Source organism: Portunus trituberculatus, chromosome 47 (assembly GCF_017591435.1).
Source record: "Portunus trituberculatus isolate SZX2019 chromosome 47, ASM1759143v1, whole genome shotgun sequence".
Taxonomy (NCBI): domain Eukaryota; kingdom Metazoa; phylum Arthropoda; class Malacostraca; order Decapoda; family Portunidae; genus Portunus; species Portunus trituberculatus.
The window spans coordinates 11,710,094-11,726,523 of record NC_059301.1 but is presented as its reverse complement, the minus strand read 5'-3'; the positions used below and the strand labels follow the sequence as shown (position 1 = coordinate 11,726,523).

Genomic DNA, 16,430 nt, shown 5'->3' with positions numbered 1-16,430 from the left:
TTTTGTATGCGATCTAAATGTTTCATTTATCTATTGTGGCTTAAATAAAACTGTCTAAATATATTACATATATTTATTAGAAGATAATAATGATAAACTAATCAGTAGTTATGAAATAAAGAAGCAATGAAACGTACTTAGAGGCAGAGGCAATACTTGAATTACGAGTATACAATTACATTGAAGTGCCAATGAAAAGACGCGTTGAGTTTATCTAATGAAATATGGAATCATAACACTATTTCACATTGATGTGGAGAGTATGTACAATACTTAATCACCCAAACTATACGATATCTAAGGAGAATCCAGCTTTGTTGGCTCTTTGTTACTGGCGACTGCTGGATACCATCATGAGTTCCGTACTACTATGTAAACCAAAGTGTTAATAGCAAAATTTTTTTTACGATAAATGAATAAATAAGTAGATAACGCTGATACGATGCGCGTGACGATGATAACGGTACGAGTTTCCACGATAACGATGCGATTCCACGATAATGATGCACTTTGATATTAATTATTAAACTTGAACGCATAGTGTTAAATTCACCACGGTCGTCTGCTGGAGACTCAGCCAGCCCTACCCATTACGGAAAGAACTCAGAGCTCATAGACCACAACTCACTCCACACACCGGAACAGCGAGGCCACAACCCCTCGAGTTACATCCCGTACCTACTTGCTGCTAGGTGAACAGGGCTACACATTAAGAGGCTGGCCCGTTTGCTTCGTCGCGCCCGGTAGAGTGTGTTTCACTGTTTGATCTGCTGCAGTCTCTGACGAGACAGCCAGACGTTACCCTACGGAGCGAGCTCAGTGTGTGTGTGTGTTAAGCGAACGTACCAACTTTTAGTCTTTCTTGGAGACACTGTAAATTTCATTTCTCTTCTGTGAATGTTTTAGAGTGTTTGTAAATCTTTACTGTTTGGTTCTTCCAGAATGGGAGTGAATGGCACCAGGAAGTGTGTGTAGGGTGCCGGTGTCACGGGCACGTGGCGGTGTGTGAGCGGGAGGTGTGCGAGTTGTCTGCGTGCCCACCATCACAGCAGTTAATACACAGCCCCGAACACTGCTGTCCACACTGCCTTCCACCTCCTACTCCTTGCCATGCTGGAGATTCTCTCTTCCAGGTAAGTCCAGGAGCAGTGTGAGTTGCGAATGTAATTTTGAACTCACTGGTGTCTCAGATCGAATCTCGGCAGCAGCACCAGCTGCAGTAGCAGTCTGCGGTCCTTTACTTTGTTGTCACATCACATTACACTTCCTTCAGGCCGGGGAGGTTTGGTCTCCTGGAGGGTGTGAGCAATGTCAGTGTATCAGTGGAACTGTGTCCTGTGGACGCAAACCCTGCAATGTTACCAGCTGTCCTGAGGGTCAGGTGCTGCTGCAGCTCCCTGAAAAGTGCTGCCCTGAGTGTGTACCTTTGGGTCGTGAGTATTAACGTGTTATATCTCCATTCATACAACCATGTAATGTTCAGGTTGGCAGAGCTTTTGGTAATTACAAGTAGCTATCACAGCTTCTCAGCAGATCATTTTACTTTTAAGGAAGTTCAAATCTTCCTCCACTACCTATTCATTGTATTTTTATTTTGGCAAGGTCTTAGTCAATTACATTTTTTTATCCAATCAAAAGTCAGTCTCCCAGGATCATCACATCATTTTGTAGATTTAACCCTTTTAAATGTCTCCACAATCATCAACAATTTGTAAAAGATTATTTTTTTTAGTAGTCTCCAAAATACAAATTACTATACCTTACTAAGGATGAAAACTATCTTGTATTCTTTTCTTTAATGTCCATTAAGTAAATGATTACAATAATCTCAGATTTCAATAACACAACCATAGGAGTAAGAGGATTGAGATAAGATTGAAGAAACATTAAAAATAGTAATATTTGACAGGCCCATGTAAAATGGGAAATGAAGTTCACACTGATGGTGCTCTGTGGTCACCAGTAGCATGTACACAGTGCCAGTGTCGTGACGGCAGGGCACTGTGCTATGTAGCTCAGTGTCCTCATCTTGCCTGCCCAGCCAATCACACATTGGAGGTGAACCAGGGGTCATGCTGCCCTAGATGTGTGGGATCTCCTTGTGTGGTGCAGGGTAGGGTGTTCCAAGTAAGCCTCATGTAATTTTTTATAATCCTTCAATTATTACACTACTGTTTAGAATGTCAGGTCTTCTTTTGTTGGGCAGTACTATCTCTTAAATAATCAGTAGTTTTCATCAAAGGTTGACATCCTGCTAGGTTCACTTGTATTCCATCAAGCTTTGTATCTGAGAGTCATCATGGTTTATAGAGTTCTTTTTATTAAGGGATTATCAGCAGATCAGAATTATTTAAGAAAATGCTTATGTAATAGAAAATATTGTAAAATATTCGTTAACTTCTGACCATATATAGATTATTCATGTTCCAAACCTAATAGTCTTGGGATTAGTTAGAAAAGTATCAACATTATTTAAATCTTTGTTACTGTAGCACATGCAATATTTTTAAGATAAATAAATATACATTGTTATAGTGCTTCTACTATGAGTATTAGTCACATACATAACTGTCAGCATTATTGAAAGGAACATACCAATCAGCCAAGTGTTTTATTATCATGTGGCACTTACATATTAAAGAAATAACTGACAAGTGTGTGTGTGTGTGTGTGTGTGTGTGTGTGTGTGTGTGTGTGTGTGTGTGTCAGTCTGAGGAGCAGTGGAAGGATAGTGCATGTCGTGAATGTGTGTGCATGGCAGGGCGCATCTTTTGCCACCAGCAGGAGTGTCCCAGCCTTCAGTGTGCAGAGGGTGAGGAGTCACACCAGGAGGAAGGTGTCTGCTGCCCTAAATGCATCAAGACTCAAGGTCAGTGAAAAAATAAATCAATTACTCCAACATTTTTTTTCAAACTCATTTGCTGCAATTTGCAACAATTCACAGCATTGACAGAAGGGACCCTCTGTGACAGTGAAAAAAATGTCTGAAACTCTTGAGCCACCTAATCCTCCATAGGAAAATAAGAGCATGGAATGAAACTGACAAAAGCAGTGTAAAATTTTTCTAAGCACTTGCAAGAAAGAAAGAAAAGGGATTAAAAGAATAGGTCTTTTCAACATCCAACTATTGTAATATAGGGATGGCTGCAGAAGAAAGGCAAAGATCTTGGAGTTGTTTGTGATTTAGGAATATGTCAAAATAGCAATGAAAGGGTAAATCTTGTGTATAAATGAGGAAGTTTGGTTTAAATAAGTATCTTTCTATAAGTCACGTGTTCATGAGAATGGCGGAGAGGGCAGGAAGAGTGCAGGGAATTGACTGACTATATGCTTCATTGTATTTAATTCTCTGTAATTAGGCAGACATTAAGAGTTTATAATGAAATATGAAAAAACAACACATGACATACTAATATATATTTCTTTCCTTCTTGTCCTTGCATTTTTCTTTCTCTCTCTGTTTCTTTCCTTCTCCTCCTCCTCCTTTTCTTTTTCCTCCTCTTCCTCTTCTTCTTTTTCCTTCTCTTCCTCTTCTTCCCTCTCTTCCAGGTTGGTGTCTGCTGAAGAATGGCACAAGCATAGCTCCGGGGAAGGTGTTGAGAAGGACTGCATGTGATGTGTGTGTGTGTCAGGAAGGCAAGGTTGTGTGTCAGAAGGTGAGTAAAAGAAAAATAATGTATCATTGTTCACATGATAAGTAGAAATGATGAGGTAGTGATGATAAGCTGATAATCTTACAAACAGTAATATTAAACCATAGACATTAAAATCATGTGAAAACTTCAAATGAATAAGTGAGTTATTGATTATGAAAATGCAGGTAGCAAATTAAAAGCAAATATTTTATGGTCTGTAAAAGAATAGATGAACTCAAGTAAACTGATACATAGAGTACCTTAGATACCTTAGAGAGGTTTTAATCTGAGCATTAAGTATGTTTCTGTGCCTAGGTAGAGTGTGGCAGGACAAAGTGTGGTGTGGGAGAGTCCCTAATCAATCGGCCTGGCTCTTGCTGCCCTGAGTGTGTTGTGGACCAGTCCTTGTGCCTTATGGATGGTGCACTCAAAAAGGTATGTTACTTGGTTGTATATTTATCTAGTAAGTAACAGAAAATCCCATCCTGTGTCTTACTTCCATCATTGTGATAAAATGTTTCAGACATTGATAATAGATGGTTCTCAAAGAGTTGAAGATGACTGGAACAGACTCAGTAATCACATTATTAGTGCCTAGTCAATAGGGTGTTTAAAAGAAGATTATATAGATTTATAGACAAGGATGATTAGTGGATAGGTACATTTTACAAGGACTGCAACATGTAAGACTACTGACTTCTTGCAGCATCTCTTATGTTATGTGTTTAAATGTTTCCTCAAACACATATCTTACTACCACACAGAGTGGAGATGTGTGGAAGTCGGGAAAATGTCAAGTGTGTTCCTGTAACAGAGGAGAGGTTACTTGCTACCAGCCGTCCTGTCCTTTGTGTCCTGAGGGGATGGTACCTATATTGAATGACAACAGTGACTGCTGTCCACTGTGTCAACCTATTACATGCCCCAGCCACTGCTCGCTGTGTGTTCCTGGCAACCCTGAGCCTCTGTGCACAGTCTGCCTAAAAGGTTCCTATCGTGACTCAGGGATGTGTGTCAAGGAATGCAGTAAAGGCACCTTCCAGCAAGGAGCGGAGTGTGTTCCATGCCACCCATCCTGCTCCACATGCTCTGAGGCGTCCAGCTTCCACTGCACAAGGTATGGTTTTGATGTGAAATATAATTTTTTTCATGATTTGAAAGTAAATTGTTTCTTGAATAAATATTCATACTATCATGACAAGTTAGTTTATGTATAGATAAATAGTAGATGGATTATAATTTCTCTTCAAAACCTAATTAGAAAGACTGGAAAATGACCTTCAAATGTGACAATGATTGCAGTTCTAAGGTGCTGTTTTTTTATCTGGGAATCAGGATTTCAATTTAATTTTAAGGGAGAAACTTTCATGGTAAATTTATCCCATCTTCAGATTATTATGCCATTGTTTCTCTTGAGTAACCAAGAGAGGCATTAGACTTATCTATTGACTTTGACAGTCTTGTTTGTATTGTGTTTCTATCCATACAGGTGCAAAGACAGTGAGGTGTTACACGAAGGCCAGTGTTTAAGTGACTGTGGTCGAGGATTTTATGCCAGCGGAGGAAGGTGCCATTTGTGCCATGCATCCTGCAGTGAGTGTGCTGGGCCGGGAGCTGACCAGTGCCAGGTGTGCCCTGCCAAGACTTTCCTGCATGCTGGTGTCTGCATTGAAGGCTGTCCCAGGGGATACTATGCCAGGTAGTCTATGTCTTGCTAGCAAGTTTACTTCAAAATAGGGCAGTGTAAGCAATTACAGTAGTGTATTAAATATACCAGATGTACAGATTATACTCTGAAGAAAATTGTATAATCATACAAACAAGAAATTAATAAATGTAGCAGATTTCTGTTTTCACCAGTGTTATGCTTGTTTTGCTCCAAAGGAAAATAAGGAAGTTTAACAATATAAAAGTGAGAACAGATTGACATCTCAAGTGTAACATGACGGAGTGAGTTTTGTACGTATCTTGTGACACAGGCTCTTTTATAGGCTGTAAACAATTTTATTTTTTGTTCATGACTCTTCAGAAGATCTAACTAAAAAAAATAAGTAAAAGCTGTCCTGATTTATTACTAAATTCATTTAACATAAATAAGGCAGAGTGCAGTACTATCTAACTGTTTATAGATGCATCATTTTGCATCTCAGTTTTTCTCATAATCTTGCACAGTGCCCATTCAATGCAATGTAAATTTGTGGACTTTACTTCATGTAAACTTTTGATTTGTTTGGTTGCTTGATTTTAGGAAATATTATTTAAGTTAAAAAATTGGTTCTCTTTCAGAGAGCAAGTTTGTGAGAAATGTCAGGAGGAGTGTGAGGTGTGTGGGTTGGGGCAGTGTCTGCGATGCCATTCATCATTTTTTTTAGAGGATGGACACTGCCTGGAAGACTGCTCATCGGGCTTCTACAAGAGTCAGGATAACACTTGTCTCAGTAAGTAATTATCACAAGTACATACTCAATTTATGGATGGAAAAATGCCTTTTTTAAAATTTTATTTGCAAATTTTTCTGTATATATGTAGAGTAATGACATGTTAGTGTTAATTAAGTCCAAGTTACATGGGTGAACTTCTTAGTACAGTGAAACCTTGACTTATGAGCACCTCTACTCACAAGAAATTTGAGATACGAACCGTCACTCGCTTAATTTTTCACTTTGACATGTGAGCGAAAATTTGAGTAGCAAGGGAGCTCCAAATATGCCACTGCTTGTCAGCAAAGTGAACATCACATGCACCAGCATCTGTATCCAATATTTAGAATATTGATAGTAGTATTACTAGATAGTTGCAAAAAATATTGGTTAGATCAACTTGTTTCAAAATTATCTATAAAGGATATTTAAAAGTTAATGAAGAATTTTGAACATATAATAACAGTATTCTATGCATCTGCATATACTTGGGATTTACAACAATTCTTTTAGCTCATGTCACTATGGGGACATAAAGCAGTGATGACATCTGACAGTTTAGTTCTAAAAACTCACCATTGCTCCCAACTGTGTCAATGGAATTCCTGAAAATTTTTGTGGTTGAGGAAATTTATAATATTGGAGAAGTTTAAATTTAAGTAATAATGATACTGGGATGATTTAGGAAATAGACTATCTGTATTAATAACTGAAATGAACAATTATTTATATTTCAATCATGTTTGTGTTTCCCAGGTTGCCATCCTTCATGCAAAACCTGCAATGGTGCCAGGATTTCTTCCTGTACTTCATGTCCTCATTACCTTTTCTTGAGTGGGTCATACTGTCTGAGTGCATGCCCAAGAGGAACCTATGCTGAGGGAGGGCTGTGTCTTCCTTGCCATGAATCTTGCTCACATTGTTTGGGCAAAGGTCATGAAAGGTACATGAATGTATAGTTAACAATTGTCTTGATTTATACAATTTGATGAAAACATTTAGGCCTAGCTTTGTTGAAAACTGATACCTTCTTCCCTTCTAGACATTTTCTACTTTGTATTTTGATTTGTTTGATTTTATATTTTCATCACTTTTTCTGTATTGTCTTCACTCCTTTATATAAATCTCAACAGCACATTGACCTTTAAAAAGACTAGCTTGTATGTCTTGCTTTTCTTGATACCACCAGATTATGCACTGAAATCCCTCAAGTGGGCAGCACACTTTTTCATACCAGATTACCATTTTGATGGAAAGCTTTGGCAAATGCATACATGAAAGAGTAGAATGGTAGCAACTAAATGATTAGTAATATACCTCTAATTAGTATACACAGATTAATAAATTAACTTCAGTACCATGGTTAATTTGCACCTCTTTTCTTAGTTGTGTGGAGTGCTCCCAGGCTGGACAGGTTGTGGTGGTGGAAGGACAGGAAAACCCATCAGGTACATGTCAAGATGCCTGTTCTTCAACTCACCAGATGCAAAGCAATGTATGTGTAGGTGAGTACTTTGGCATATATTCATTGGGAACACAAGTGTGTCACTGGTTTTTCATAGTCTGTTAGTTTTGTTTGAGATGTATTAAAGGGGAGCAGCTGGCTGGAAGTTAAAGGTATAATTTTTTGGAGGGAAAAAAAAGAAAAAAAATGGTCAGGGCCATGATAACTGATAGGTCCCAAGATATTTTTTGGAGCCTCTCCACTAACAGTGACTGTTACACCTCCTGTCACTACACCACATTAGATCTCAAGATATTGGAAGCATTATTAGGCTCCTAGTGTAATGCCATCATAAAGATCCTGAGAAAGTAGTCTGAAGGTGGAATAACTTTCTTACCTGCCTTTGCTTTGCTAATAGTATTGAATAGGCATATGTATTTATATATTAATTTGTTTGTTTGTGAAGAGAAAGACTAAAAATTTGCTAGAAAATTAAATTGATCATAGTTTTTTTAAAGAATGTTCTGCATTTTAATTTCAGCGCCCCCTGTTGGATGTGAGGTGTGGCACGTGGCAGATCCATTTCACTGCCAGCAGTGCCATGCTGGGTGGAAGCAGCAGAGATACATCTGTGTGAAAAAATGTGATCCTGGTTTCTATGACAATTCCAAGAAAGGTGTTTGCATAGGTAAGATTTTTTAATTCTTTATTTTTCATTTGATATTTGGTTTCTTCTATTTTGTTCTTTATCTCATGAATAGAAGACTGTCTGCTTGTATGGGATGTTAAGAACATGTTGAAAGTTAAGGATTCATTCTGTATATTAGTGGTAGATGTTTCATTGTGTGCCTGTTTATTGTATTTTGACTACCTTATGATGAAATGTATGTAGTAATCAGCTTCAGGCCTTTGTGGTATTAAGCTTTTAATTTTTTGTATTTTTTATTTAATTATGATCATTTAGAAGAAAGTCTCTTGGGATATATAGCACAATTTTACACTATGTATTATAGAGTGTGATCCACGGTGCAAGACTTGCTCAGGCCCTGGCCACAGGAGCTGCCTAACCTGCCACAAGAGAGCCACACTCCATCCAAAAACTGGAGCAGAGTGCCTCACCAAGTGCCCTCGGAGACGTTATCTGGCATTGGATAACACATGCCAAAGTGAGTGCTTTGCTTTCAGACTAATGTAATATACATGAATTCTGTTTCTCTGTTATTTATGCTTGAATACAGATTGAGAAATACTTGAAGATGTGTGTAAAGCACATTAATTAATTATAGGATAAGTTTAGTTATTCTTTTTGAAATAGATAAGAAATAATGCACTTTCTATTATTGCCTCTATATTTCTGAGGTTGCATTTGGAATAATGATACATACCTTTAATCAGTTTCATAGAAAAAGTTACTAGTTCCTCAGCATCAAATTTCCCATCTTTGGTGACCAGTGTGCCATCCATCGTGCAATGCCTGTGCCCAGGATCACACCAACTCCACTGCAAGCATTTGTCTGCGGTGCAAGGCAGACTTTAGGCACACTGAGGCAGACCACTGTGTGCAGGAGTGCAGTGAGGGATACTTCCTGAATAGCAACTCAGACACCTGTGAGAAGTGCCATCCTCATTGTGCCACCTGTGATGGCCCTCATGTGACCAGCTGCCTCACCTGCCCTGAGGGAACCAACCTTACAGCTCAGGTGTGGCCTTCATCACACTCAGTTTTAAGCATCCTTTGGAGCCATTTCCCACTTTTAGATACTACCTTGATAATGTAATCAAGTTGCCTCACAGATAATGCTGAGCTCAGTTTTTTTCTTTTTCTTTTTTATTAGTTAATTTGCTTATCCATTTTTTATTTATTTATTTAGTTTATTGATTTATCTTAGTTATTTGTTTATTTGTTTATTTATATTACTTCTTATTTTGCTTTGCTTATTTTTATTTTATCTTATTTATATACTTATCTATTCATGTTATTGCTTTTTTGTGTGTTTGTTAAGAAAAGTAGCCAGGGAAAAGAAATAGAAAAGGAAATCTGTAGAATCAAAAGTATGTAGATGGATCAAAAGAGATAGCCAGTTCACTTTTTGAGTTTTCTTGATGGTCTGTTTTTGAAACAGTTCAAGTCATATACAAAAGGCAATACAAAAACAAGAAGAGAATCCCAATCCCAGGATAAACAATCTTTGACCATGTCTTGTGTAGAAGAACTGTATGATTTAATTCTTCTAGACTGACAGAAAATTCCTCTAATTTCCTTTTTTTTTATTTATTTATTTATTTATTTATTTTATTATTTTTTTTTTAGTAGGAGATGAATATTTGATATATAGTATTCTCTTTCTTCAGGGAATATGTGAAGTAATCCAGTGTTCAAGTGGCTTCTATTTGAATCAAGAGGGACTTTGCTCCAGATGTGAAGGCGATTGTAGCACTTGCTCTAGTGATGGTGTGACTTGCCTCACCTGCCAAACTTTCCAACACCTCCTCTATGGGAAGTGTGTTGATCAGTGTCCCCCAATGTTTTTTGTGGACTCAAACTCTGATGGAGAATGTCGAGAATGTCACTGGACTTGTGAAAAATGTTTGGGTCCTTCAGTGGAAGACTGTCTTGAGTGCAGAGAGGGCATGGTACAGGAGGGAAGCAGCTGCCTCACTGAGTGTTCCTCAGGTATAATTAAAATGATCCATAGTGCTCTAGGACCTAGGAAAGGTCACGTGACGACAAAATTTAATGTGTGGTAGCAGCTTCTTTGATCTCTCTCTCTCTCTCTCTCTCTCTCTCTCTCTCTCTCTCTCTCTCTCTCTCTCTCTCTCTCTCTCTCTCTCTCTCTCTCTCTCTCTCTCTCTCTCTCTCCAGTGATCCCTTTGGTTTTGTATGATATATCAGAGTTCATTATATCTGGCATGAAGGGACATGTACATTCCATACACTGTCACTGTTATTGTGTGCAGGACTCTACCAGGATGGCCAGAAGTGCCGTCCTTGTCCTGGAGGCTGCAGTCTTTGCAACACCAGCTCCATCTGCCTGGCCTGCCACAGTCCCTACCTGCTGCAACATGGCCATTGTGTGACTTCCTGCAAACCAGGAACTTTTGCCAATGTATTTGATAACGTTTGCCATGGTGAGTAAAAACAATAGTAGTATGATCATTTCTTTATTGCATGATATGTAGTATGGTGTACATTTTTATATTACAAGTACTACAGTACTATAAGTCTAGAGGAGATCATCCATTAGATACTCTTATGTTTTCTCAATGAAGAACATGTACTTTCTAAGACACCACACCAAGATTATATTTATCCTTTTTTAGAAATTCTTGATTTAGAAATATCCTGGTAGTTGGAAGCAGTACATGGACAGAGGAGTTAGTTACCAAGACCACTTATGTTGAAATAATTTAATACATTGTGTTGAGAAGCCAAAGTGATCATGTCATGCTCATTTGTGGATATCAATTTGATATATTTCTCTTCTCGACACTTTTCCCTCACTGTTTTTTGTATTGACTTTTAAGGAAGAGAGCAATCTGTGACAACTTAGTTTCTTGGTTAGGAGAACATTTCTCAAGTTTTGTTTATGCTTCACGTTGTTTTGTGCTGTTAGAGTTATTGATTTGCTCCTTATCTTAGATATTTTTAATATTTGTAAATTTTTTATGAAGTACACAATATTATACAAAAAAATAGTATTTATAGTTTAAGAATGAGAATAAACTCTCTCAGATCTACCTTGCACAGTGTTAGTTGTATCACAGAATGTGGAAGTGAGTGCGAGGAGTGTTCCCTGTACGAGTGTTTACGCTGCCGCCTGCCCCACCTGCTTCAGGGAGGCCAGTGTGTGGAGCACTGCAGTCCCAACTACCTGCCAGAGTTTGGAGTCTGTCACTACAATGCTGTGGGACCTTCCCTTCGCCTCTTGGGTCCTTTAGTTGCTGAGTATGGAAAACTGTCTCCTCTGAATGATTCTGTTCTGCACATTATGGATGTTGACACTTCTAGAGATAGACTAAGTGTGACATTAGAAGAATTACCCTCGAATGGAGTTCTCTTGAGAATGGTTAATGGCAGTAGTCATAAGTTGAAGAAGAATGGTAACTTCACTGCTGCTGAAATGTCTGAGAGCAAGATATATTACAAGTACCAGACCAACCAGCCTTTGTATGGAGAGATGCGATTAAGTGTGTCGGACAGCCACTTCAAGGTTGGACCAGAAGTGATTTCTATAAATGTGATCTCATTTCATCCTCCTAGAGTGGTTACCAATGAACCTTTGCTAGTATTTCATGGGAAGGCAGCGCCATTAAGTAATGATATTTTAAAGATTCTTGACTTGGACAATCCAGAAAGCGTAACCATCAAGCTAGTGGATGGGCCACACCATGGCCAACTGTCTGTGGCTGGGGAAGAACTGGTCATGTTCTCCTTGGAGGAACTGGCTCAAGAAAAAGTGATATACTCTCATGATGGTTCAGATAAAGAATCAGACCTTGTTCTTCTCCAGGCCAGTGATGAATATAATGTTGTGAACTTATTGCTGAAAGTGTTCATTGTTGATGAGGAAGACACACATCCTGTGTTGATCAGAAATTTTGGTGCACAAGTGGACAAGGGCGGACAAGTGCAGATCACTCCTCAGATGCTTCAGGCTTCAGACATTGATTCAGAAGATGAAAATTTACTCTTTACTCTTCTTCCTATGCTGGAAAATTCTGGCCAGGGTAAGTGATGCCTTTTAATTACATACTGATATTTCTTTATATTGAAATTATATTACTTTTATTAAATAGCATGTTACTTTTGCTATCAGAATATTGAATGATTTGTGTAAGCTTTTAAAATGGAGTTTAAAAATCCAATATTTTCAGGTAAACTGGCCCTGGTCATACCACTGCCTGCTGCCCCGGATGGCTTCTTTAATGATGGATGGACTCGGATGGATGAAACACACTTGGTGAGGCCCACCACAAGGTTAGTTAGGCTGTATATCATAAATTTATTTGATTTCCTTGGTGGATTTTATGTGAATGCTGTTTTAATCTGAAACTTGTTCAGGTTTGACTGTGACATTTTAGGACTTCTTAAAATGAAAACACATGTTTCAGCTTTACACAACGGGACGTGGATGAGGGTCGAGTGTGGTACTTGCACTCTGGTGATCTGATGGGTGGTGACGGTGTGTCAGACCAGCTGTTGTTCTCAGTAGCTGACAGTTCTCACCCACCTAACATCTTGTCTGACCAAACCTTCATCATCAATGTGGAACCCTCAAGACCAGGGGCTGAAGTGTCTCATGCACCAGGCACTCAACTCATTGCCACAGTGAGTCTGAAGAATGCAGTGCTTCACTTCAAGAAATTTAATTACAGTTACATTATAAGAAGAGAAATATAAAGATAACTTTTTTATTGATGATCGACTAGTATTTCAACTGCTGATCATTAAATTCCAGAACTTATTCAGTATGTACTTGATTTAGTCAATCTTGCTGTTATTATTGTATTGATGTCTTGGGTCAGGACTTTCTGTCAGGAGTTTAGTCCACCAACTTGACAAAAACTTCTCATGACTAAAGATTTGTCACACCCTTGTGATAGTCTTCTTGAAATTTCCATAAGGAATGCCAAAATTGAGTGCTACAGTTTTATTCTGCTTTCAGGTTCAAGAAGGGCAAGCCTTAACTCTGACCCCGAGTCATCTCTCATTATCTGGAATGGTTCCCTCAGAGCACCTTGTGTACACCATCACTTATCCTTTGGGCCCTATGGACGGCTCCCTGTTTCACATTGACTCCCCGGGCCTTGAGCTGCGACAGTTCATGCAAGCAGACATTAGTGACATGAAGATAATATATATGCCTCCATTTAGTGATATGGGACAAGAGGATAAATATTTCAGTTTTAAATTTACAGGTACTGTAGAACATAGTTATTGAAAGTTTATTAGTTTTATTATAAAGAAATTTTGAAAATTGTTTAAGATGCACATTATATTAACCCAAAAGGCACAATAAGATTCTGGCAGTCATACTTGTGGTTTGCCATTATTGGCATAAAGTTAGAAAAATTCTAAAATAATTTTTAGAAATATAAGATGAAAGATTGCATGGAAAAGTATGGGAAAGCCAAATATTAGTTGATTTTATATATTAGATGAGGCATGGTGGTGTATTCAAGTTATACAGTTTGTCACTTTGAGGTGACAGGCAGTGATTGAGTGAGTGTTTCAGTGAGCTGGTGGATAGTTGTGGTAGTGGTGAGTGAGCTGATGGATGGATGGTTGTTGGGGATGAGGATGTCTAGATAAAACACTAAACACAGTATGGTATTAAATAGTAGGAAATATTCTTGTAATTTACGATCATCTGTTTTTATCTATATAGTAGGACACCCTATTTTTATGTAGTCTAATGTGAAGTAAAAGTTTTTTCTACTGTAATATTAAGAAATAAGCACTTTATGATATGATAGGGAGTGTAGACTCACTCTAAGTTACCAAATATTGAGTAAAGACATCAGAGTGAAATATACATAGGCTACAAAGTTAGAAAATAACTTTCACATCATATGATGCAAGTTGCAGTTATGTGCTGCTCATCATGTGATGTATGTTGCTGTGTACGGGTTGAATGATATTAACATGTTTGCCACAGTCTCGGACACAATGGGAGATGGGTCAAATCATCTCCCAGAGCAGAAGTTTACATTCCATGTGGTGCCTCAGAAAGGAAGTCAACTCTCATTTGCCCATCCTGACCCTGATCTCCTCATAAACAGTGTAAGACAGTCTTGCTCCTATTTTTTCTTAGTGACGGAAATCTTGCTGATATATACATTTGCATTACTTTGTTTGCATTTGGGTAGTGCTATTTTAATTTCTATTTTTTTATCATGTTATAATGCTTTCACTTGATTGATATACAAAATGCAGTTTTTAATGAATAATAAGTAATAGAGTTTTACCAGGCTTGTTTCTTCAAACAGCATGAGACAGTAGTGCTCCAGCCTGAACTTTTTGAACTGGTCGGACTGTCACCTGAAGAAGATGTGTTCTTCATTCTTCTAGAGGCCCCTCTTTTTGGCACCATCACAAGAGAGGAACAAGGAAATTCATACCTATTCACAGAGGGTAAGAGGCCATTTCTTCACTACAGCTATCATCATGAGATCAGTGCACACACATTATCTTTACTGATGCTCCACTTTACACTTCAAAACATTTAACATGCTTGAACCAGTCATGCCCTTCCTTTCTCTCACATAGCTAAACCAACATAATCTACTTTTCTCAAATATTCTCTGGCCTAAACCTACCTCTTGATTCCTCTGTATATGTCTCCTATCTTTACAGAGGAAGGCCTGAACCTCGTTGAAATGAGACAGTCCCATCTTATGTACAATCATGGTGGTTCTGAAGCAACTCAGGACTCCATGGTGTTTCTGGCCCTGGGGCACTCTTCTGAGGCCAGTTCTCGCATCAGCATCACAGTGCGTCATCACCACACTAATGACTACCGTTTGATCAAGAGTGACAATGCCACATTGTCTGTGACATTAAGTGAATGTAAGGTTTGAATATAATGTATTCTTTTGCTTGCATATTATTTGAAAATAAATGTTAATGGGTTGAATTACAGTGACATCTAATCAGCAGCTGAAGTAAATTAGTTTTGCTATCTTGGTGCTCCCTCTTTGCATGCAATGGAAATATCACTCCTCTTGTATCCATTTGAATTCTGGTATGCATTCCATCTCAGATTTTCTCCCAGTGTTGACATGTAGCTGACTGAATACCCTCATGTTTGTTTCAGATGAATCAAAAGTCATCAGTAGTTCTCATCTGCGCTTCACAGATCATCGCTCCCGAGATGAAGAACTTGTTTACACTATAATTTCTCAGCCACAGTTTGGTTCTTTAGTTCTAAGAGAATCACCTGATGTTGTAAGAGTGCTTAACAACACTAACAAGTTCACACAAGCAGATATTGTGTGGGGCCACATCAACTATACCTCTCACACAGAGATTGGCCCAGAACAGGTAGATGACCAGGTCTCCTTCAATATCACAGACTCTGGAAACAATGTGCTTTCAAATCAGGTAAGAAAATACACATTTCTCTCCATGAAGACTATAGCTTTATCCATTGATTTACCTACTCTGCCATACAGCACTTAACATAAAGGGATGATATTGTATTAGCATGTGATGGTCAGATAACTTCATTTGCTAAATATAGGAATAAAAAAAGACACTGTAAGAATTGAAGAGGAAAGTTGTGAAAGCATATACTTTATATATATTATATATATATATATATATATATATATATATATATATATATATATATATATATATATATATATATATATATATATATATATATGTATATATATATATATATATATATATATATATATATATATATATATATATATATATATATATATATATATATATATATATATATATATATATATATATGTATATATATATTTGGAAATCTGAAATCTCATAATTATGTTCATACAAACATACATATTTTTTTCTGAGTAATATGATACAGGCTTCTTTTTATTATATATTCCAGGTGTTAAGAGTAACAATTCTTAGTGTGGACAACAGCAATCCTGATGTGGAGGTAGGAGGTCCAGTGCTGGTGGCTGAGGGAGGCAGCGTGGTGATGCCTGCATCTTCTATCATTGCCTTAGATCTGGACACTCTGCCATCCAAACTTGAGGTGGTGCTAGATTCACAACCAATCTTTGGATATCTCAGCAACAAAGATGCTGGTAAATCATCTCACCAATCATTATATTCAGTATACATAAGGTTACTCAGCATTGACATTAAGATGAGGAGAGTCTAGAATCTAGTGTTTCCTATTAAGCCCTTAAAACTGTATTTGAGCTTCAGACTTTTGAAAA

The 16,430-nt window shown here is 37.8% G+C and overlaps 1 protein-coding gene across 1 annotated transcript in view; it reads left to right on the top strand.

The window, feature by feature from the left end:
• LOC123520727 (extracellular matrix organizing protein FRAS1-like) overlaps nucleotides 1-16,430 on the top strand; it is a 67,159-nt gene that overhangs the window by 27,699 nt on the left and 23,030 nt on the right. Inside the window, 25 exon segments of the mRNA XM_045283282.1 lie at nucleotides 942-1,133; nucleotides 1,274-1,433; nucleotides 1,910-2,127; nucleotides 2,710-2,869; nucleotides 3,550-3,656; nucleotides 3,951-4,070; nucleotides 4,400-4,752; nucleotides 5,125-5,334; nucleotides 5,922-6,073; nucleotides 6,812-6,998; nucleotides 7,442-7,560; nucleotides 8,041-8,187; nucleotides 8,513-8,665; nucleotides 8,952-9,199; nucleotides 9,852-10,173; nucleotides 10,458-10,628; nucleotides 11,265-12,227; nucleotides 12,375-12,477; nucleotides 12,612-12,828; nucleotides 13,166-13,418; nucleotides 14,159-14,283; nucleotides 14,490-14,634; nucleotides 14,857-15,069; nucleotides 15,317-15,603; nucleotides 16,094-16,295. Of these exon segments, the coding sequence (XP_045139217.1) occupies nucleotides 942-1,133; nucleotides 1,274-1,433; nucleotides 1,910-2,127; nucleotides 2,710-2,869; nucleotides 3,550-3,656; nucleotides 3,951-4,070; nucleotides 4,400-4,752; nucleotides 5,125-5,334; nucleotides 5,922-6,073; nucleotides 6,812-6,998; nucleotides 7,442-7,560; nucleotides 8,041-8,187; nucleotides 8,513-8,665; nucleotides 8,952-9,199; nucleotides 9,852-10,173; nucleotides 10,458-10,628; nucleotides 11,265-12,227; nucleotides 12,375-12,477; nucleotides 12,612-12,828; nucleotides 13,166-13,418; nucleotides 14,159-14,283; nucleotides 14,490-14,634; nucleotides 14,857-15,069; nucleotides 15,317-15,603; nucleotides 16,094-16,295 (5,527 nt within the window).